Source organism: Cimex lectularius, unplaced genomic scaffold (genome assembly GCF_000648675.2).
Source record: "Cimex lectularius strain Harlan isolate CLEC.00 unplaced genomic scaffold, Clec_2.1 scaffold2, whole genome shotgun sequence".
NCBI classification, from domain to species: Eukaryota; Metazoa; Arthropoda; class Insecta; order Hemiptera; family Cimicidae; genus Cimex; species Cimex lectularius.
In genome coordinates, this window is record NW_019394219.1 from 2,423,140 (window position 1) to 2,447,738 (window position 24,599).

General features: G+C 34.7%; 3 protein-coding genes across 9 annotated transcripts; 2 read left to right on the forward strand and 1 right to left on the reverse strand.

Annotated features, from left to right (window-relative positions):
* LOC106663442 (rho-associated protein kinase 2-like) lies at positions 1-4,044 on the forward strand. Its single transcript, XM_014388268.2, has 10 exons — positions 1-231; positions 337-536; positions 595-699; positions 758-919; positions 1,007-1,255; positions 1,315-1,460; positions 1,520-1,666; positions 3,134-3,459; positions 3,521-3,757; positions 3,868-4,044. Exons 1-10 carry the CDS (start codon positions 117-119, stop codon positions 4,011-4,013), a joined length of 1,833 nt encoding a protein of 610 aa, XP_014243754.1. The 5' UTR covers positions 1-116; the 3' UTR covers positions 4,014-4,044.
* Positions 4,015-24,525, reverse strand: LOC106663443 (glutamate receptor-like). 4 transcript variants are annotated; one of them, XM_024230277.1, is made up of 11 exons: positions 24,505-24,525; positions 10,544-10,740; positions 10,329-10,484; positions 7,578-7,745; positions 7,259-7,525; positions 6,979-7,189; positions 6,789-6,924; positions 6,641-6,716; positions 4,447-4,551; positions 4,266-4,371; positions 4,015-4,205 (listed from the first exon to the last, which is right to left on the reverse strand). In XM_024230277.1, the coding sequence occupies exons 2-11, from the start codon at positions 10,698-10,700 to the stop codon at positions 4,034-4,036; spliced, it is 1,554 nt and encodes a 517-aa protein (XP_024086045.1). In that variant the 5' UTR covers positions 10,701-10,740; positions 24,505-24,525; the 3' UTR covers positions 4,015-4,033. The 4 variants fall into 4 exon arrangements, with proteins under 4 accessions (XP_024086045.1, XP_014243755.1, XP_014243756.1 ...); XM_014388269.2 differs by lacking the exon at positions 24,505-24,525 and adding an exon at positions 17,252-17,466; XM_014388270.2 differs by lacking the exon at positions 24,505-24,525 and adding an exon at positions 13,900-14,998.
* LOC106663445 (leucine-rich repeat-containing protein 59) lies at positions 12,850-22,220 on the forward strand. 4 transcript variants are annotated; one of them, XM_014388273.2, is made up of 6 exons: positions 12,850-13,302; positions 17,657-17,716; positions 17,783-18,128; positions 18,531-18,572; positions 21,447-21,641; positions 21,717-22,220. In XM_014388273.2, exons 1-6 carry the CDS (start codon positions 13,207-13,209, stop codon positions 22,127-22,129), a joined length of 1,152 nt encoding a protein of 383 aa, XP_014243759.1. In that variant the 5' UTR covers positions 12,850-13,206; the 3' UTR covers positions 22,130-22,220. The 4 variants fall into 4 exon arrangements, with proteins under 4 accessions (XP_014243759.1, XP_014243760.1, XP_014243761.1 ...); XM_014388274.2 differs by having other exon boundaries at positions 21,450-21,641; XM_014388275.2 differs by lacking the exon at positions 18,531-18,572.
* Positions 24,526-24,599: the final 74 nt, after the last annotated feature.

Consider the following 24,599-nt stretch of genomic DNA (forward strand, 5'->3'; position numbering starts at 1 on the left):
AAATCCATATGAGTTATTAAGTATTTTTGTAACTAGATAGTGAAATTTAAACATAAAACTCCAGAATCGAGTAGTAGACCAAAATTACTCTTAGTGTATGTCTGTTTGACCAAACCATGATGAATACCACTAATGGTGACCAAAAGCTGCAGCGCCCGTTGAAAAAGAATGACACGAGATGGACCGACAAGGACAAGGTTAAGCAGCTCAAGGGCATAGCAGAATTACACGGTAAATTTATTTTCTAATTTTTAAAATGAAACAAAACGCCGTTTTGATGATGATCACCGATTCGGTCTGAAAATTACACGTTCTAACATTTTCTCCCAACTGTAGAGAGGACATTAAAATGGATGAAGGTAAAGAAAGGCGCACAGGTCGAGAAATACAAGAAGGAGGGAAGGGAGCTGGACAAAAAGACAGAGAAGATCAGACGGATGTTGAAGGACATCAGCCAAGGTGATAGCGCACAGATCAGAGAAATCTTAAAACGTGACAAGGAGGCCTGGCTAATATGCAAAGACCAGACGCCTGACGTAATGGACTTCAGTTCACATTGACTAACATATTAATTACAACTTAAGTCCTTAACAGGGTGTGATAGAGTGCCTTGATCATTTGATTTTCCTTCAAAGGCGAGAGCTAGATCGTCTCAAATTTGAGGTTGAATTGAATAACAAGAAGCTTTTTGATGCTAAGGTAAAATACCATTAAAATTTGGTTTGTTATTTTTTACACTAAGCACTTTTATTTTTAGTTACAAGAAGAAATGATGAATGAAGCAGAAAAAGAAAAAATAGGACCTGCAAAGTTTCGAGTACAAGAATTGGCTGCAGAAATTGAGCATGTCAAGACACAGACTAAAGCAGCAAACCTTGTCGAAAAAACTTATGATAGATTGAAAAGGATTTTAAAAAAGGTTCCATTTCATTTAACTCAAACTCAAGAGAACTTAAGTCTTCATTTTTACGATTCGTATTTTAAATTGACTTGATGATATTCACAGGAATCGTTGAACATCGACGAGATTTTAGACGGCTTGAAAGTCGACATGCTTGTTCAAGCAGAGTGTATTCTTAAGGCCATGGAAATGGGTCAAACAGCGGTTGAAGACAAGGCTAACTTTATCCTCGAGTACAAGAAGGAAATGAAACTGGCCAAGGAAGAAAAGGAGAAACACATGCAGGAAATAAAGCGATTCAAACAAATGATCACAAGAGTTAAGCAAATAAATTCATCACTGGCCAGAGCTGAAGTGAGTAAAGCGCTTTTATAATGTATACACATTTTTCTAATTATTTTCTTATTTTTTAGAGTTTTGTCAAAATAAATTATCAATCGAATGAGGAAAAACAGAAGTTCATCAAAGATCTGCAGGAAAAGGTGAAGAAGCGTAAAGAGCAGTTCAAAATTCTAATGTATGTTACGACCAGCAATGCTCCTCATGAAGTGTTCCCAAGGTAAATTCACACGTATGTCAATTATGTAACAAAGAATGTTAAATACAATAACTCTTTAGAATTGAAGCGGTCATGAAAGAACGATTCCGACTTCTTCGACAGCTGGAAATCAACAAAATGGTTCGAGACACTGAAGTGACTAGGAAAAATTATATGGATTATACATTGGAGACAATTCAAGAAAACGACATCCTTCAAACCAGAGAGTAAAGTATACTTGTAAAAAAGGATTAGGATAATCTTTTAGCATGCTTCATGCCTACAAGCTCAATTCTGTACATACGCACTGTATAACCAAAATTGAGCTTGTGACTTCTTAGGGCAAGCCATGAGAATCACCCACTTTGGTATTTTGGCGGTCTAAGATTTTACCTCAGTCTTATTTATCCTGTCGCCAAAGTTAAGTTCCAGGGATTGTCCAAAAGTCATTTAAGCCCCCATGGCAAGCAGTTTTAACCTAAACTCACTCATTCTTAAATACACATACATAAATACACAATACTTTTTCCATCATCCTTTACTCATTATAATTTAGTTCACAATCGATGGGGTACACAATATTCCAACATTGCTCTTCTCACACTACATATTCACTCTAATACATACATTCACTCTTAATACACACAAAAGAAACAAAATGAAATGTGTGCCAAGTGTTAAATACAACAAACCAACTGTAAAATTCTCATATCAGGTGGCATAAAATGCTCCCTTTATGGAGCCAAGGAATAACTCCCTTCAATGTGAGGCAGTGTTATTGACCCCATGGCATGTTATGGGAATCACCCACTTCAGTATTTTGGTGATCTAGAATCAGACCTCGGGTCTTATCCATCACCGATGAAGTCAGGCTCCAGAGGATGTCAACGACTTGATCATTTTAGCCCCCAATGCAAGCAATTTTAACCTAAATACACTCTTTTTAAATACATTCTTTCTTATATACATGCATTAATTCAAGTTGAGTGGTTGGAGTACTTGATTTTCCTCCATCACACTCCACACATAACTAATCTAATTGTGATTTGATGGAGTACTCAATATTCCAACTTCACACGCTACATATTCACTCTAATAAATACATTCTCTCTCAATATACACAAAACAAAAAGTCTAGCAAGTGTTAAGTACAATAAAATAGCATTTTCCTTCAAAAATTGGAACAGGGGACCCAAAGCACAATCTCGTATAAGGTGTCGTACCTTCACACTCTCTATATAGAGCCAAGGAATGACACTCTTCAATTAAGTAAGGCACATTGAGCAACTTTTTTCTATATGCTGAGTAAATACTTGAAATGAATATTATTCAAAAACAAATTTATAATATGTACTTAAATTAATGAAGTAGTCCTTATTATCATGATCTAACACATCAACGATAAACAAACAATAAACAATATATGAATCAGTAGACTAGGTCATCCGAGAAAGTGGTAGGTGTCCCTTGAAGAATCTAAACCATAAAAGAAGTATCATCCAAATGACTCAGAATTGGCAATACACAGTTAACATAATTTGTGGAGATAGATATTTTTAACTGTTTCAGGAGAATGTATTAATATGTGTGAATGTGTATGTAGAACAACAACATCGATGGCGAAATATCAAATACCCCATTGAACCTGAATTTGAATTTTTCATGAAAAAACTTATTAAATTTCAATAAACTAGATACCAAATTAAGAAGAAGGAGCTAGAAGATAGGATAGACAAATACCGAAGAGAGGTGGAGCAGTACAAAAAGAAAATGGCTGTCGCTGGAAGATACGTTCTTCAGCTCCGCAAGAATATTTACCATTTCAATCGATTATTTGCTGATGTCAAAATTGGCAACCCAGGTCCTACCAACCTGGTAGCCACAATGAGGGGTGAAGAGGATGAGGACGATGATATATTTGATGACTGTGATCCCAAGGAGTTTGATGACGATGACCCAGAGCGTGTCTTTGCACCGGACAGTGACTCGTCTTCTGATAACCATGAGATAGACATGAACGGTAAGAAAAATTTTCAAAGTCAAGTTTAAAAGGAATAAAGCAATTTGACTTTATTTTTTAGCTGCTCATATTATTGATATCATAACAATCAAGCTTAACATCATCCTGAATGAGATGAAAGAAGAGATGATAAAGAGAGAACAAAAGAACATTCAGTTGCCAGATGAAGATTTTACCTTTGAGACAAGTTCAGCCAGTGAAAGTGAGGTTGAAGATCTCAAAGGAGAAGAGGATTACATGCAAGCTGGTTATTACGTCGGGGAACTGGGTGGGGATACAGATGAAGAAGAAGAATTAGGTATTAATTTTAAAATTTTCAATTTAAACATATTTGTACTTTATATATATTTGACATTTTCTATATTCCTGAATATACATTTTAAGCCTAAAATTGGTTTAATTTTCCAGAGAGAGAAGAAGAATTCATTTACAGGAAGAAACTCCCTACAAGATTGGACTTGAAAATCATAAGCCAGCGGATTGTCGATGTCAGAGAAGCCCACCCAACATTGACTGCTGAAAAAGCGCAAATAAAGAAACACATTTGCTACTAGATAGAGAAATTAAACTTGTTTCATTTATTCATTTTGTTCTTTGCCTTTCTTAACTCGACTACAAAAATTATCGTCGCTAATATCATTCCGGTGCCATATACAATAAAGGCGCCTTGGATATGGCCAAGAGTCAGTATTTTAGGGCCACTTTTTAAATGAGAGCTTCTAGCCAGGCTCAGTGCAATTTGTTTCCTTCAATCAGAAATAAATCAATAAAACATACAAAACATAAAACATTAACCAAGAAATAACCTTGTAGTGAGAAATCTTCTTGCAACTTCTGCCTCCCAGAACAACAGAATTCCACTATCGACCAGATTATTGACTATTTTATTAAAGTTTTCTAAATAAGGTGACCCTACAATAATTAAAAAAATGGTAATTTTCTAAGAAAAAGAAAAATATAAATTTAAATATAATGGAAATTTATTACCTTTTCTCATAATAAATGTTAAAGGTGAACCAAAAAGATTTTCTTTCATAACATGACTTTTATCTATAATAGTCTCTGTGATGTGTGGCAGCTCCACGAAGTGCCCTGTCATATTGATTAATACAAACTTTACATTATTTGATTTTCAAACGTTTTACATTTATTTTTAAAATATTTTGGCACACTTTTCCACTTAACATCTTTTTTATATTTATTTAATAAATGTTAAAGGTGAACCAAATAGATTTTCTTTCATAACATGACTTGTATCTTTAATAATCTCTGTGATGTACGGCAGCACCACAAAGTGCCCTGTCATATTGATTAATACAAACTTTTCATTATTCGAATTTAAAATATTTTCCATTTATTTTAAAAATATTTTGGAGAATTTTTTTAGTTAACTTTTTTTTAAATTATTTAATAAATGTTAAAGGTGAACCAAAAAGATTTTCTTTCATAACTTGACTTGTATCTATAATAATTTCTGTGATGTATGGTAACTCCACAAAGTGCCCTGTCATATTGATTAAAACAAACTTTTCATCGAATTTAAAATATATTCCATTTATTTTAAAAATATTTTGGAGAATTTTTTTAGTTAACTATTTTTTTAAATTATTTAATAAATGTTAAAGGTGAACCAAAAAGATTTTCTTTCATAACTTGACTTGTATCTATAATAATCTCTGTGATGTACGGTAACTCGACAAAGTGCCCTGTCATATTGATTAATACAAACTTTTCATTATTTGATTTTCAAATATTTTACATTTATTTTAAAACATATTTGGGAGAACTTTTCTACTTAACATTTTTTTATTGTCAAATAAATTATATTTTAGTTAGGACTTTGTGTTGATATTGATACGTATGATTTACTCACTAAGGCGCAAAGTTTAGTTTAGACTTCAAGTTCAAGAGATAGTTTAACTGTCTAATTCGGTACTGTAAGAGCTGTACAGTTTGTTACACACCAGTTTTGTATGTAAGCTCATTCCTAGGCAATTGACTGTATCTTGTAGTGTTTCTCCTTGAAGTGATTGTGGTTGGACTCTACTTTTCATGAAACAGACTAATTTGGACTTTTTTGGGTTCAGTTGGTCTCGCACCATTGTTTCACTTCATCAGTGAATGACCCAGCCTCTGTAACGCTATGTCTGATTCATCTCTTGACAGTGCATTGACATCTGCAAAAGTGCCTAAGAAGTATTGGCAAATGTGGGTAATCTGAAGTATAAAAGAAGTATTACAGTGGACCGCACACTCTCTCTTCAGGAACACCAGATTGTATGCATTTTTTTAAGCAAAGATTATTTGTATTTAACAGAGAATGATCAATTGTGTTGATATGTTATGCGCTTTTACATGCCTGGAAAGTAATTTTTTTATTTTTGAAAGTACTCCTCTATGCCAAACCCAGTCAAAAGCTTTCTCTATATCAATGAATAGTCCGTAGCACATGGTGTCCTTGTAGATATGCAAGATGGTGTTGACAATCTATAATTCTGTTATATACAGGAATACCATGCTCTGAATCCAAAATGTGCAATGCAATGTGCTCTTCTAGATTAGTGAGCAGTTCAGACAATAAGAGACATTTTTTAGACTTTAGAAAACAAACAGTTCTATGGGGCAGTAGTAACATGGCTTACAAGTTTTATGTATCATGGTAATGATCACATATAATTTCCAAAATGTTTGGAAATAACCCAATGTTAGTGTAGTATAAATTGGATAAATAAAACGAGGCTTTTTTGAGTATTTCTTTGTTGGCCTTCTCTCCTACATTCATACAACGTATGTGACATCAGAAGACTCATAAAAAAACACATCAAAAGAACTTAACTCAATAATTAATAATTTATATAATTAATAATTGTTAAGTAGATAAGTTACAAAGAGTAAAGTGTAAGATTAAAGTATGACATGATAATGTAACCACTTCTAAAAAAAAACACAAAAAGAAAAACCGAAAAAATACTCACTCCACCAATTTATCATTTCTAAGGCAAAAAATTCCAGGGAAACAAATCCCAGTCAAGCTTTTAGTCTATTTAATGCCTTCATCAGGACTACAATTTATAACTTAAATTAAAACAAATAGCATCGTAAGAATTTTTTATTTTTTTTAGCGTCCATATGGACCTCAGAGATGAAACCAAGAACCATCTCTAAAGAATTATTGAGTTACCTGCAGGCAAACGTTCAATCCCGACTCCATATTTGCCTGTTTGAGCCTTTTCTATGAGAGTTTGCCCCGTCATAATCTTCAAAAGGAAAATAAACCAGTTCATAAAACGATGGCACTTTTAATATAAAAAGACAACTAAATGACCCACCCTAAAGTTTTTAACAACGGTTTGCACCTCTGGGTCATCTACATGCTGAATGGAATAGATCCAGGCTTCATGATTTGCGATCCATTTTAAATTGCTAGCTGCAAGCTGATGAAAAGTGTCAATTGGTATCATGAGCCTAAAAATGAAAAATTTATAAATTGAGAACACTTTATTTTAAGAAAATACTTACTGAGGTACTGTTAAGAATGATGACAAGCCAGCGCTGTAATAGACAGTGATGATTAAGAAGAAAAATTCAAATGCGGTGAGTAGGTGCTTTAAAGGTGAATTTTGCACTAATGATTGGGTTGGTTGTTGCATAACAGCCATACCAAGTACCCGAAAGAAACTGTCTGTGTATGTTACAAACTGTTTTTTTCTTTTAACCTCTTGTGTAAACCCTTTAATTTGATAAATAAATTTTTAAAAAAATATTTTGAAAAAGTATTTTTGTCATACATAACCCTCACTTGGAATTTTTTTCAAAAGCGCTGTAATAATGTACATAAGTAATGCTGCCATTAAGATAGATAAAATAATTATAAACCACATTGGCCAACTAAATGGCAAAAATGGTACTCTCCAGCCGCTGAGCGGCTTAGGTTTAGGCACCAAAAGTGTAGCCGCAGCATAAAGATATGTGCTAGAAAAATCAGTGTAAAAGTGATTTTCAAGCCATAGGTAAGACCCTCCTACGCCGATATCCGCCTCGTCTTTGTAAACCATGCCGACCAATCCTAAAAGTAAAATTATTCAACCTTTGCATAACTTTTCAAATGGGATTTTTACCATCTCCTGAACCATTTCCTTGGATGCTTCCCCAAAGCCCTCCGTCATCAACTATTTGCAATGTACAGTTTAATTTTTTGCAAAATTCCATCGTAACTCTCACCTCAATGCCGTCTAGAGGATCTATGTTGACATAGGGAAGGTAGGTAAAGGCCATGACTCGAAATTCTAAAAAACAAAAGAAAGAATCACATAAAAATTATTATGCTTTGAAAATAAATCTTAAATTAGAAACATTAAAAAAAATTTATGCTAATGTAAAATGCCATTCAACTTGGAAAATTTGAAAGTCATATTTCCCCCTGACCCTTTGGTTTATACCTCATGGGAGTTCCTTTACCCTGTTATGCAGCTGGGTCTCTAGGACTCCCAATGCTCCAGGGGAGTCACAACCCGACTGACGAAGTTAGGCTTCAAGGGCTTTTGACAGCTAGGTCATTTCAGCCCTGAAGCATGCAAAATAAAATCTAACCTAAACTTACACACAGAGTACAATCGCACAAATAAATACATTCACACCTATGTACATTGCTTTCATCCTGATTAGTCGGTGGAGTACAAGGTCCTACCTCTAATCTACCTACACGCAATAGTAATTATCTAACCATGATGGCATCCCTATCCATTTTCTTAAACTCTGCCTCCCAATATTACTACCTGTTCTACTTCACATCAATAACTACTCACTCCAAAACTCTGTTTTTCCCACAGCCTGGCAAAAAGCTCTTGTCCACCCTGTCAATAAAACCCCCAGCCCATCCTCCCCTACGGACTATCGTCCCGTTTCCATCCTCTCAAACCTGTCCAAGCCCCTAGAAAGATTAGTCCAAGCACAAGTCTCCAGGCACCTTGAACAGTCCCGTCTTCTCAACCCCCTCCAATCTGGCTTCCGCCAAGGTTACTAATGAAAATTACCAGTGACCTCCACTTAGCAATGGACCAACGGAAAGCTACTATACTTGTCCTTCTTGATTTTTCTAAAGCCTTCGATTCTGTCCCTCACTCTTCTCTCCTCTCTAAACTCGAATCTTTTTCCTTCTCCGCCAGCACCTTCCGTTGGTTCCACTCCTACCTTACCAATCGCCACCAAGCTGTTTCCCTTCCCAATGGCCTTACCTCCTCCTAACTCCCTGTACAATCTGGGGTGCCCCAAGGCTCTAGCATCTCTCCTATCCTTTTTTCCATTTATATCAATGATCTGCTCGACTACATCCAGTCCTGCAACTATCACCTATATGCCGATGACTCCCAAATATACATATCCTTCCACCCTTCCGATCTTCACTCGGCCACTCTCAAGATCCAAAAAGACCTAAACTCCATCAACGAATGGGCCCATAAAAATTCCCTAGTCCTCAATCCGTCCAAATCCACCGCCATAATTATCGGGTCCAGGCAACTCCTCAATTCCCTCCCCAGCATCCCACCTCTCATGCTAAATAACCATCCCATCCCCTTCTGCTCTTCGGTTAAAAATCTAGGAGTAGTCTTTGACCAAAACCTTTCCTGGCATTCTCACATTTCCCAAATTTCCCGCCATTCCATTGCCTCCCTCAGCCTGTTTCGTCGGTCCTGGCTTCTCTTACCTTTCTCCACCCGCAAACTCCTTGTATCTTCCCTTATACTTCTCTTCTTCGATTATAGCTGTTTGGCATACGGTGGTCTCCCGGAGGGGGAGAATGCGGGATTGAAGCGTATTATGAATTATTGCATAAGATTTGTGTATGGCACCCCACGGGGATCCCGGGTGTCGGGGTTGTATTCCCGACTTTCCTGGCTATTCCCCTCCTTCCGTGCACAGTATTTCCTAGGTTGCTTTCTTTTCCAGTCCTTCCTCACTCGTCGTCCTCCTTACATCATCCAATCCCTCCAATTCAACTCCTCACATCTCACTCGTAAGACCCGCTCATCCCAAATCCATCTTATCCTTCCGCAGCATACAACCCATACCTTCGATAGATCCTTTCTGATCCGAGCCCCTAAACTCTGGAACTCCCTTCCCCTTTCTATTTGTCAAGCTGCCTCCTTTTCCTCCTTTAAATCCCACCTGTATAATCACCTCCTCTCCCTCCAAGCAGAGACCTCACATTAACATTTGTTATTTTTGTTTAATATTCTCGTAATTTTTTTTTCTGTCCTGCCTTACTGGTATACATTGTGCCACGATTTCTATTTCATTTTACTTTTAATTTCATAGAAGGAACTTCCTTTATTTAGTTCCTGTAAATTATTCTTAGAGGACACCACTCCCAGAATAAAGTTATTTTTCTTTTCTTCTTCTTCTTAACCATAAGTCAGTGTAAGGTCAGGGGGCCTGTTCAACCCTCTGCCATCGTCGCCCAGCTTTCTATTGGCTCCTCCATTCTGATTATATTTCACTCACTTTGCCTCCATCGCAAAAAAAAAAAAATCCTTCATTGTTTCATTTTCTTCTTACATTATGATTAGGAGAGATGTATGATTTTCTGAATTATCTATTTGTAAAATGTACTATTACATTGTACAAAAATCTATTCTTTATATGTAAGGTGAAGTTTTTTTTTTTCACAAAATTTTGAGAGGAATGAAGTCCTTTAGAAAATTAGTTAAGGAAATATTTAAGTTATATTAAAGGTTAAATAATTTTTGATTAATACGTTGTATGAGAAAGTTCACAATTTCAGACTCTACAGTTCTGTGTGCACATTTAGTAATAAATCATTGTCAAAATGTACAATTTATTGTTAACAAAATTGAAACAATTATGTCTACCTTTTCCACCAAGATCTTGGAGCTTGTTTGGAAACAAATTTTCATCGTTTTCAAATCTTCTTTCAGCATTCCATCTATCAAGAAAAATTTTACCATTTCTTCCTAGCGTGCCGACAGATTGTCGGAAATTATTAGTGAAAAGTAAAACAGGCCAGTCTACAATGTTTCAAATTATTAAATGTTTTATTATAATATTGCAATTTTTGTTGGTTTACCTGTCGAATTGTTGTATTCGGCGACTAAAATGTTCGCGATTCTCTCAGTGTCTCTCAAGTTAAAAATTTCTTCTGCTATGCTCTTTTCAGAATTGGGCATAAAGAAAAATGTTGGATATTGCCTGTCCAGAGTCAACTCTAGAGTATCTGTCCACATTTTTACTGCACGACCAGGGTCATTTAGTTGGACAATGTAACTGTAAATATGGTTGAGTTGCATAAAAGTTTCTTGATTTTTTTTTAAATCGGAATTTACAAGTCACAGTTATCTCTGAATGCTTGTATGAACAATTCAAAACCAGTTGAATCATAGTGAAATCTTTCGAAAGAAATATGAATGATGCTAGAACTCAGGTTTCTTCCAAAATACCTCAGCCTGTGTTCATCACTTATGACTACTATACAATTTTGATCTGTAAAATACTTTTTAACAACTTCATAGGCTAGTTCATTTAATTCATCAAAAAGATCTGTTTCATTGATATATTCAATACACAGTCTACTATTAAAAATATAAAAAAATATGATAAAAATAGCAAACATCATTTTTTTATGATAAACTAGACATTTGATTCCTATAAGCCAAGTGAGGTTGATTGTTGAAATGTTTTTGTTTGAAGAACAATTATAGCAAGTCAAAATGGCTAACCAGATCAATAATCATTCTTTCATGTTCCAGGACTATTATTAAGCAATTATATTAATCTGTTTACATTCCTTACATAAGTGAGATACTGTGAAAAAAAGGACATTTCATGTAAACTAATAAAGATACTTTAGGAGAAAAAAAATTGATGTCATTATTAGGGCAAATAACGTTTTCTTGACATTAAACAGTTCTAAAAGAGCAGTTGTAGAGTAATACAATGAAAAAATGATTGAACTGTGTAAGTTTTCTTCATACGATATCATAAAGCTAATTATTGATAAAGATGAGAATGGAGGCATAAGTGAAATTTTTTTAACAATAGCGCCCTCACGATTTTGTTGTGTAATGTAAGCTGTTAAAAATAAAATCGAGTTTTTAACTTTAAGGCAAAAATTAATAGGGGAACCATTGACATGAGGAGTGGATAGGCATTAAAGTAATAAAACATATAATAAAAAAAATATAATATAATAAAAAATTAAATAAAAATATAATAAAAAATAAAGGACATTAAAAAGGACTGGGATTTGTTAGGGTTTAAATGAATGCCATTATTTATTGACCATTGGTTGGGAGAATGAAGATCACAGACTAATGGAAGATTAGAAACATGGAAATAGTGAAGGTCCAAGGATAGAGCCTTGGGGTACACCTGGTGAAACTGAGATAGAAGTTGAAGCTTTAACTCTCTGAATTCTGTCAGAGAGATAGGAGGACATGAGATTATTAGCAGTAGAAGAAAAACCAAAAAAATGCATCAATTTCCAAATAAGCAAATTGAACGAAATGCACAGGTGTTGGTTTCTTGGGTAAAGAAAATATTATGCTGAGTGTAAATATGGCATATTGTTGTGGACATTAAATAGTTCTAAAGAGCAGTTGTAGAATAATACAATGAAAAAATTATTAAACTTTGTATGTTTTCTTTATATAACATCATAAAATTAATTATTGATGAAGATGAGTATGGTTAGGGATGGATGGAGGCAGTAAACCTTTTTTAACCATAGAGCTCACACGGTATTGTTGTGTGTTGTTAAAAATAAAATCGAGATTTTTAACTTAAAGGCAAAAATTAGTAGGGGAACTGTTGATATGAGGAGTGGATAGGAATTAAATTAAAGGAAATTAATAAAACATATAATAAAAATGTAATATAATAAAAAATTAAATAAAACTATTATAAAAAATTAAAGGACATTAATAAAGACTGGGATTTGTTAGGGTTTAAAAGAATGCAGTTATTTCTTGACCATTAGTTGGGAGAATGAAGATCAGTGTTTAATGGAAGATTAGAAACATGGAAATAGTGAAGGTCCAAGGATAGAGCCTTGGTGTACACCTGGTGAAACTTTAACTCTCTGAATTTTGTCAGAGAGATAGGAGGACATGAGATTAGTAGCAGTAGAAGAGAAAAAAAAATAATTTCCAAAAAGCAAATGATTTATGGAACGAAATGCATAGGTGTTGGTTTCTTGGGTAAAGCAAATATTATGCTGGTGTAAAATTAGTGTTGTTATGCTATGGGGTGTTTAGGATTTTAAAGAAGAGTAGGAATTATAAAATAAATATTAAAATATTTAAAATAAATAAGTAGAGTAAGGTGTAGAGAATTTTTGGGGAAAAAATGAGAGAAGAACTGTTTTATAGCGACGCGAAAAAAAACAACAACAAAAACCCTATTTAAAAAAACTCGTAAATTTCCAGTTCGAGGCAGGAGGCGGTTTTAAATGAAAACCACCGACAATTGAATAAAATTGGCGTCTAAATTTCCGATTTGGAGCGAGTGGTGCGGCGAGGCGGAAAAAGGGAAGGAAAATCGGGACTGCCCGTTCCCACTCCCTGACGTGTCGGGCTTCGGTTTGTCGCGACGGCGCGGCGTCTCCTTGAAAGTGGAAAGACACCGAGGGAAGGCGAGAGCGGCTCGGCCGGCATGCGTTATCACCTGCCACCGACACACCGCCACGTAGTGAGCCACCACTGACCGGAGACGCGAGACGTCCAAACGACAACAATGAAGAAAAAGATCAACATCAAGGAGTACTTCGACGATGACAACTCCATCGACCTCAGCTTGGGCGATCTCGAAGAGGTCCCAGTCAAAGAAATCGTGAGTATTATTTACATTTTACAATACAAAAACAAAACAAAATAATTAGCTCAACAGATAATATTTACAATCAATACATTACTTATAGCAAAATGCTTAAGAGTGGTAAGTACCAAGTTCAGTCATAAACTCCAGGTCAATAGAAAAATTGTAATATACACCCAAAGACAAAAAACCCGGACATTTCTATTTGTTTATTTTCCATAATAACTTGGCATAAAAATTAATATTTTTAAAAAATAATTAATTAATAAAAACAGACATACTTAGAAATGGGGACTGTCTATATGATCCCGGAAACATTCTTAACAACATCCTATAAAGTCTCAACGGACTATAAATCAGAGGAAGAACTCACGAGATCAATGGATACAATGATATGGTATACAGATGGCTCCAAAACGAACAAAGGAACCGGATTGGGTTTTTTTTTTTTTTTGTACAGGCCTAAAATAAGAGTCGCTCGGTCTTTCAAGCTGAAATACATTGATGCTTGTGCCTTAGAAAATCTCGAAAGAGGTTAAACTTATAAGATCAGATAGACGAGCAGCTATTAGAGCAATAGCATGTAAACAAAATCACAAAAAAATTACTCACCGGATGCAGCCAAAATCTCCGAAACCTAGGAAACACCTGGCGGTATCTTGGGTACCAGGGCATAAGGGAATCTTGAGTAATGAAAAAGCACACACTAGCAAGGGAAGGATCTGCAAGGCCCAGAACACATTCTTGGATTAAAAAAATGGATTTAAAAAAGGTGAAGTGGTTAAACTCTTAAACTCTAGTGGCACTGGACACACTGAACCTAGGAAGCACAACAACCTGGTGGTATCTTGGGTATCAGGGCATGAGGGAATCTTGAGTAATGAAAAAGCAGTCACAATGGTCAGGAGAGGGTCTGCAAGACTAATATATAAGCCCAGAATCTATTCTTGGGATTTAAAAAACAAAAAAAAATGGATCTGAAAAAGGTGACTTGGTTAAACTCTAGGGACACTAGGCACAGTGAACCTAGGAAACATAACTATGGTGGTATCTTGGGTACCAGGACACAAGGGAATCTTGAGTAATGACAAAGCAGTCACAGTGGTCAGGGGAGGATCTGCAAGACTAATATATAGGCCCAGAATCTATTCTGGGGATTTAAAAACAAAAAACAAGGTGAAGTGGTTAAACTTTAGAGGGCACTAGACATAGTAAACTTAAAGTAAAACAACCCTCATCACGAATTGCAAACTCACTGCTACTGTTAGAGAGAGCTAAACTCAAATGAGTGATAGGAATATACTGGTCACTGACATCTGAGAAAATTTCTGCACAACATGTCAATCAAACTTATTAGGAAAGTACACTTCGGTTTTCAAGCAGAAATTCCATCAATGCTTGTGCCTTAGAAAATCTCGAAAGATTTTAAACTGGCAATAAAATCCTTATTAGATAGATGAGTAGCTATTAAAGCATTAGCATGTAAAAAAATCCCCCAAAAATTACTCCCTGGGTGCAGCCAAAATCTGTGAAACCTAGGAAACACAACAACCTGGTGGTATCTTGGGTACCCGGAAATAAGGGAATCTTGAGTAATGGAAAAGCAAATTGGCCAGAGGAGGATCTTCAAGACCAAACATAGGCCCCAAACCTATACTTGAGAATAACAAAAACAAATATAGAATTCTCCATCCCAGAATGGATCCAAACAAACCTAAAGGATAAATGGATAAACTCTAGTGGCGCTACACAGTAAACTTATGATGACACAGCCCTCACCAAGACTGGCAAAATCACCGCTGCAATTAGAGAGGGCTAAACTCAGAGCAGTGATAGACTATTAACTGGTCACTGGCATCTGAGAAAACAACTACACAACATGGGCATATATAACGATGATCCCATGTATTAAGGAGGAAGAAACAGCTACACTACCATCTTCAAATGTGAAGCAATGGCTCACAGAAAAAATCTAGGAAATGAAATTATAGCAGCAGCAGTCAATGACCTGATACCTGAAGAAGAAGGATTGAGTCGATTGCACTGAACTAGGGAACTAGGAAGGTACAATAAGCCAAACGCTGCAGTGCCTGGGCAGCACAAACTCCACTTCCTAGTATCCGCATCATCACCATCACGATCAATTATTTTATTTGTACTCTATACATATCTGTACATATTACAAATGAAATTACAAAATTTTTAAATGTTATTGGTCACTACACTAACACTAATGCCATGTCACTCAGTGTCAGAGATTAAGGGGCAAGGAGGTCTTGAGATGGGCGTTCATTGCAAGTCACGAAAGATGATAGATCATCTCAGCATTAATTATGGGTTTTTTTACCTTTAATTGAATGAATTACATCAAAATTTTTGACTGTTGGGCACATAGAGTTTTTGGTAGTACTGTCCCCAATTTCGAAGAGGAGATTACTAAAAAATAATGTTTTTTGACGTTTGAGGTGGCTTTTGGAAGCTTCAAGATCTCACAAACACTGTAGGAGCTGGAAATTCTCTATGCATAATTATTGTACACCAAAATCGATTTTTCTAATGTTTGGGGCAGAACAATAGTTCTTCACAGGGGTTTTTTTTTGGAAAAGTATGCAAAATAACACTCAATGATTAACCAAAAAGTTGATTTTATTGATGATGTAAACACATAAGTGGTTAATCAGTAGAATTCGGATTGTACAAAGCTTTAATAAATTGCATGAACTCCAAGAACGGAACAACTTTCGTTATTAGAAATTGCATTCTCCATAAAAATTCACAAAGATGCAGATGGTTATTGTGAATTCCTCCTAGCTTGCATAAAAAAAAAAAAAAAAAACATCTAGCACACCACAAGGATCTGTTCTATCCCATATCCTATTCAATATCTTCATCGGACTTCCCAAATCCTGGAAATGCAAGCAAGCCTGTGTATGCTGATGATGCTATAATCTATGCTACTAGAAAAGACATCATAGGTTTTGTTTGCGTTCAGATTGCCTTGGAGGAAATCATCTCATCCTGGAGATTACGCATTAACCCCAGCAAATGAAAATAAGAGTTTTACACTATGAAACCCCCTCAAAAAGAAAAAAAAGTAATAAACATCCTTGGAATCCCAAAGACAGCACAGTCGTGGAAGTTTACTTGGAATACATATAAAAGCAAAAATGTAAATGAAGGATATGTTCGACTGGGTTTGCTTTACACACTGATCAACAACCAAAAATCTTAACTGAGGACTGAGTGACTTATAATTTATAAAGTGTTATGAGGCAACCTGTATTCTACCTCCAAAATAAGGTAACTCCAGGATTGAAAATTGCTGTCAGTGCTGACTGGTATGTGTGTAAGTCTCAGTTACATCGGGAGCTGAAATACCTACCATTTACGAAAGATTCCTCAAGTTCCACTCCGAACTCCCTTTGGTGAGTTTTTTCATCTGGGGAACAAATGGCAGCACATCTCACCATGAACTATGCAGGATAAGTTGAATATTGGTTGAAGTGGTCACAGTGATAGCATAAGTTGTTTGTGTGATGATAAAAACTAATTTATTGTTAATTATTTTTTGATTAATCATGTATTTATTTCAACCATTTATTTATTAAAAGCCATTATGATAATAATCTTAGTAGTACTGCGATATTAACGTATGTAAAGATAATTAATTATGTAAAGTCAAATGTGATGTCAGATTAAATTGGTTATTTGAGCCAGTTAAAAATTTGAAATGCACTATTGAAAAACTATGTTGTAGTTGGGCTAGTGAATAATAAATAAAAATAATATTGATAAAAGTGGAACATATTATCTCCGTTAGGTGCTAATAAAAAATAATGTGTGGTGATTAGTGACTATTAGTTGATGATTATTCGGAAAATTCAGTCTTTACCACACAACACGATTTCCAAATAATAATAAAAAATAATTTCTAAGAATCAATAAATAATACCCAAATTATCACCTGAAGAAGATGGACAAGGCTGAGATGGAAACATAACCGTCTCTGTCAGGAGAAACCAGAGACATCAAACTCTTTGTAAATGTGAAGCATTAAAAGTGGACTTGAAATAAAGCTCAGTAAAAAAAGTTCCTGGAAAGTATGTAATACAATACCAATTAGCATTACAGAATATTATCCTAGGCTTGTTAATTAATAGGAATTAATTTGTAGGAATATGTTTTGGGTACAAATAAAATAATAATACATCATAATTTTTTTAAATAAAACATGTTTGCTCCTTTTTGTTTATTAGTTGATCATTCTAATATATTTCTATAATATATATGTTGTAGACAGTGCTTTCAAATGTTGTTCTCTTTCTGTATCAGTAATATTTTGTACTAATAATCATTTTTATATTTCCAGGCTACCATTCCTAAGGCAGTTTTTTTGGATTTGTCTAGTAATAGAATAACATCCCTAGGGGTGAGTGTCTGCCTTGATTACTATAATAAAATTTTAAAAATTTGGAACAAATTAAATGTTTTACAGAACAATTTTTCAACATTGCTCACCCACCTGGTTAAGCTAGACTTGTCGCAGAACAGAATCACCGAGTTGCCCGAAAACTTTGGCCTTCTCATTCACTTGAAGTACCTTGATTTATATCAGAACCGGCTGCAAGCTCTGCCTCACAGCTTCTCAGACCTGCGGTCACTGCGTTGGCTCGATCTCAAGGACAACCCGTTGACTCCGTCGTTGGCTAAAGTCGTCGGCCATTGCCAAGACAGTCAGGCTTGTCAAACCGCGGCGAAGAACGCTGTCAGACATATGACCCAGATGCGCAACATAGCCATAGAGGAGAACAAAATGAAACAGGAACAAAAGAGGAAACATGGTAAATATTGTCAATTCATTGGGCAAATTACTTTTATTCTTCTGTCTATTTGCCAAAAATATTTGGTCGGTCGGTCTGGCAAAATTTGAAAATGGTTAGGAAATTTATTGATTTAATATTATTTTCAATTTTTTCAAAATTACACTCAATGGCTAATATGTCATTCATATAAAGTGAAAAAGTATTATTCAATTTTTTAATGCTTTCTTTCTTTTGTACTAATATCAGTCCTCTAATTATAAAATTTCTAAAATGAAATTTTAAATATGTACAATGACTGAAAAGGTGTTGAAACAATTTTTGAACTGGCTCAGGCGTGTGACTTTTGAATAAATCAACCGAACAAAACAGAAGTTTATTTAGCTCAATAACTCTAACAGTATTAACTAACTGTTGAAACAGGTGTCTTCGGAGTGCACATCATGGTTAAGAATTTGGAAAAACGTAAGTCGCGCTTTTGTAATATTCTTCGTAACAGGATTCTTTTTCACTACGTAGAAGAAAGAAAAAGTAATTTTTTGTTTATATATTTTTGTGGGCAAAACAACATTTTGAAACTTTTTAGCTAGAAAAGCTATACAAAATTTGAAACAGTCATTTTATACAACATATACTTTTTGTTTCTCTTTATTTTTGCTTATTTAAATTTGATTTAATTTATTTATTGTAACCTTAAAGTTTAAAGCACCTGCAATAAATAATGTTTATCATAAATAGAGCTTACAGAGAAAGATTGCACACATTCCAGTTGAAAACTGAGCATTTATGCCATATATTAATTTTTTGTGTTAATAAATAGTAGAAATTGACTGATGTGATTTTCAGATTTTCTTTTCCTCGAAAAATTTGTCATTCTATTAATGAGTAAGATAAACTCAAATATTTACACTATTTCTAATCTTATCAAGATTTAATTCTAATTTTAAAACCATCGGACAATATTGTGTATAATTTTTCAAATGCCATCCCATTTTCAGTTTTTTAGTTTCTTTTTAGATTTTTCAGGAATTCTTTCAACACGATTTATTTATTTTTATTTATTTTCACAAATGAAAATTTGGTGTTTTAACTTTTATTGAAAAAACAAGTTATAAAGTCGATTTGAAAAAACAAAAAACAAAAAAAAAACAATTGTTTCGTCAAACTTTTGAGGGATCCTCCCTTTATCAGGTCTTTGAAATTATTAACAATTCACAAGGACAATTTTGATATTGAATGAACAGGTTGAAGATCTTGACCCACTACACCATCGGATATTCACTATTTTTGAAAACATAAGTCAGCACTGTAAGTATATGTTCATATTTGTTAACCTTGTAAATTATTAATAATAGCTTCCAAGTCCTGATGGAGGAGATATATTCTTCAAAAGATTGACTATGGGACTGATTGTTTTAGTTCAAATTAGCCTTATCCCTGTTTTTTATATATTTTTTTAAATCAATTAATTTTTTTTATATAAAATTAAAAGCTGATATCAATTATGTTGAGAAGTTTTAGGTATAGCAAATATTTTTATTAATCTGTTATTTTTGTTGTCAACTCTATTAATCCAATTTTATTTTTTTAAATATTTTTTGCTGGCTAATTGCTAAGCTTATTTCTATCTCCTGACACATTTTACATCTCATGTTTGTTTTACTTGTTACACATGGTTATATGTTCTTAATTCAATATCATGTACACATTCTTGCTGTTACAAGTCATAGCCTAACCTCTAAAGATAATTTTAAAAAAGTTGCAAAGCTGACAGGATGTTCATAACCTTGATGTCCTCCCATCATCCTCGCTAATAAATACTTTTTAAAAATTAAGTATACTTTTAATCTAAAGCTGGGTTTCCACCGCGCGAAAAAATCACTCAGAACACTGACTCACGTTAAACATTTCCACAAGGCGAAACAAGGTGAACCATCAGTTGCGTGAGACATGCATGCCGTTTATAACATAAACTGCTGCAACAGCATTTGCTATCACAGCGATCTTTATGTAAAAAAAAGTTGCTTTATTATTTTATTATTATTATTTTTTATTATTTTATTTAGTTAGAGTTTTATATTTAGCATCCCACAAAAATTGGTAGCTGTGATTCATTCAGATAAGTCAAATGCATTCCTGGTTCATTATCATATTCTAGACAAGAGCGAAAAAAACCGACAGCCAGTCGGCTCACCCCGATACATCCTTGTGCCAAAAGTTTCGCTATCCTGGCTAAGTTTCCATAACACGAGACAATTTTTGCGAAACAATTGCGTGAGTGAGTTTCGTGCAGTGGAAACCCGGCTTAAGGTCTTAAGATTTGAACCCATGAACTTCGGCTGAATATGCTGCTGCACTAACCACTTGAGCTATTGTGATTTCAATCCACCCAGACACCAACGTCTCAACTCGATCTATAACCTTTCGAATTTTCCCTCTTTTTACGATATTTTTGGGTAGGTTCAAATTCTGCTCGTGACGCATCCTTTTTCATCTCAACTAAGACTTTAGATTAGAAGTATAATTCATTAAAATAATTAATATTGTCAATTATAACTACTGAATATATGTACAGATTAAATTATTAAATACATTCTTACAGAGTAGACTTGTTCAAGCCATATGTAAAAATAAAAGGTTAAAAGTTGGGTAGCCGCTGTGGATTTAATATTACTTGGTGTCCCAAGTAACACACAAGAACTAACTACCTAGATCGGCAGGTTTATGCGGCACTGTATACTTTGCTACAGACCACACACATACAAATTTAGCCATTTGTGCCTATAAATACATTCACAATTGGGGTAATCACTGGGGACAGCTTTGTTCTTTTGTCAATAAGGATGTGCCTGTGGGTTAACCGGGTGTGGCCTATCCTCAGGCAAGTCTTAGCAGCAAGTCTATTCAAATTTTTTTTAAGATTCTCCAAGGCTCATGGTTTCACCGTGCGTTTGAAATATTTTAGCGTTTTTGATTTTAGTCAACCAGTAATGCCGATTACCTCAATTAATTCTTTTATCTCTTGTTTTATGTCCACTGGGCTATCATTATTGCTTTCACATCTTTTGACAATTTTTTTTCTTTATTTTGAAACTATTGAATTCTTTTCGGTTAAGGAGAAAAGTCTCACAAATAGATGCTGTGAGAATTGTTAAATATTTAAAGTTCCTACCAATGTATTGTTGATATTGAGTGTCTGATGTTTAATTTTAAAATGTAAAATGGATTGTTGACAAAAGTGAAAAAAATTATACCTGTATTATGTAATCTAAATTCATTCACAATTCGGTAAAATAGGATCTCTAAGCATCAACTTACATTATATTGATTTTCTTTCAGAAGAAAAAGAGCAACAGCAATTGACACAAAAGAAGGAAAATAAAAAGAAAAAGAAGAAGAAAAATAACACAAAATCTACTGAGCAGGCAGCAGAATTATTTACGAATGAAGATATTTTACTTTATAAAGAAGTTATGTATGGACTAGATGACATGTTGACAGAAGAAAAAAGACCGTTAAGTATTTTTAGGACAGGTATGTTTAAAAACAAATCTTCCTTTAAAAAAAATATTTAAAAAAATAATGTAAATTTTGTATTTTGTTTTCCAGGTTGGTCTTTTATTCGCTCAATTGTAAAAGTAATATTCATATTTTCATTGATATTTGGACTTGCAATGTTTGGGCTAAGTGTCTTCGATCATGGCCTATACAAACAAGTGTCGTCGACGATAATCAAGAATGCGAATAGGATGAGACCGAGTATCCCTAAGAGCCAATTCTTAAATTCGGCGTACAAACTGTTTTATGAATCTGTTAAGTCTGTGTCGGCGATGCTACGACAGAACATTTTAAACCTTGGGATCTACACAGTCAACACCTACAATTTCCTGACAACTGATGAACAAGTGCAGTTGTATGTCGGTATCTTTAAAGAAAACATTCACATTGCATATATCAAAACTGTAGATACGTTATCTGTTATGTATTCTAAGCTACATGATTACATGAACACTGAAAAATAAATAAATCTGTCTTGTTTTATATTTATTAAATATTTTGTTTCAATTTTTGTAATCTGCAATATTATTAAAGTGTGCAGTTTTGTTGATTTCAGAGGAACACTTTTATTCCCACCCCCCACCTCAGTTTAAAATTTCTATGAAACAAATTGTTGTTATTAAAATAACATATAAATTAATTAATCTATTGTTTTGCTTATATTAGATAAAATAAATAAAAAGGAATAAGTTTAAAATGAATTTTGATTTTAGGGTCAATTTGGGTGGGCAGTTTTGTTGATTTCAGAAGAACACTTTTATTCCCACCCACTACTTCTGTTTAAAATTTCTATGAAACAAATTATTATTATTATTATTATTAAAATAACTTATAAATTAATTAATCCATTATTTTGTTTGTATTAGATAAAATAAAAAGGAATAAAGTTTAAAATGAATTTTGATTTTAGGGTGGATTTGGGTTGGCTGGGTTACAAATGTTTTTATTATTCCAATTAAATAATTATTCTTTTTATATAAGTTATTCAGATATCATGAGATGCGGTCGGGATATCTGAATAACTATCGATTAACGATCACTAATCTCTACACATTTTTATATAAGGTTTTTGGTTGAGATGAAAAATTCGTGTCAAGAGTGGGATTCGAACCTTGAGCTATCATTACTTCGATCCACTCGGACACCAACTCCTCATTTCAACCTACAAACATCCGAATTTTCCCTCTTTTTGCCATATTTTCAAAACCCTTAGATAAAAAGAATAATTAATTGGAACAATTAATATGGTCAATTATGACCACTGAACAAATATGAATGTTTTTATTGTTGATTTTATGAATTATAGACTGCTGAACAAAACTGCCTATGTTTGTATGATCACCTCAGAAGAAGGTATAGTAGGTATTTTTCGCCTACACTATTATCTGTGGCTGACAATGTTTTAGGTCGTATTTGCCTTTATATCAAACAATATTTTTTTATATGAAGAACAGGGTGAGCTCTTGAATGGGGAACTACATGCGTCTTGGGAAAACTGGTTGTCTGGTACCTGGACTGGAAAGTAACAAAATGGCGGTCGTGGCTAAAACCAGGATGTACCAACGTAGCCCTCTAATCTAAAAATGAAATAAAAAGAACATTGACACAAGACAGTGGCAGCATCAGTGGGCCGGATAGACAAAGAAATCATGTTTCAAGAATGCTGTTTGTTAATAGATTTCCCTTGCAGGATCTGACTTGTAGAAACGTAATCTTTACCTGATTAAGGATAGGCCATTTCCTTTCAAAGCCCGCTTGTGTCCAACATGTAGAGAAATTATCCCACCTAAGTATGGCAGCAAGTATCTTAAGTCGAATGTAACGATCTTGTGAACCCTGAGTGTTGGCTAATGCAGGAATAGACTCCAATAGCCTTCTCTCATAACAAAGAGCAATTAAAGCTTTGATGGGAGCTTCAGCTAGACAGAACTCTGGGGATGCCTGTTGATGCCATGACCCTTAAATTCCCCAATAGACATTAGGGAGAAAGGGATCCCAGTTAATGTTGACCATATTTGGTTTACAGATGGCCCCAAAACTGAATATGAATCAGGAGCTGGCATTTACGGAAATAAACCAAGGACTAGAATTGGACAATATGCCAATGTTTTTTGAGCGGAAACTGAGGCTATTGAAATCTGTACCAGGGAGATAAAAGGCTGGGGATTATCAATGGGTTATTGAAGAATAGCCATCTAGGCACCGAAGGCAATTCCCGCATCGGCGGTAAAGTCCAGAGTCATGTGGGATTGAATTAAGAGTCCTGTCAGGCATTGGGAATAACAATATTACCCTCTGGGTACCAGGGCATACTGCAACGGGCAGAGGGGCAATGAAGAAGCTGACAAATTGGCCAAGGAAAGTTTGATGAGGACACCTATTGCCCCTGAACCCTTTTGTGGCTTTCCAAACTGCCAAAAACACGGACCCATTAGCCAAATAAGTAATGGGAATATAGCCGGGACAGAAGCATGCAAAAGTTTATCAAAGGACCATCGCAGAAACTAACAACTACTAAATCTGGGACGTGCTAAGACTAGAATAATAGTTGGACTGCAGTCGCCGGAGGCATATGGACAGACTCGGAGTGGCAGAAACAAGCCTGTGCAGATATTGCCAAGAAAAAGAAGAAAACGCAGGCTTTTTCCTAAACCTGGTAGAGAGAAAGCCATGGCCTGAACATACACATGGGAACCCTTGAAAAAGCTTAGTAGTCTGGTCTGGTAAACAGCATTAAGCTTAATTAGGAGCTCTAGATATAAAAAAATTGAGATGCACAATAGACCAATATTGGTCGCGGTTCACAGGTCGTAAAGAGGCCGGCTTCTGTATAATCTACCTTTCTATCTTATCTGGTGGGTGTTGAGAGTGAATACTCAAACTTCAAACTCGAGCTCTTATCAGCATCATGCATGATAGATAAGCTCTTATAAC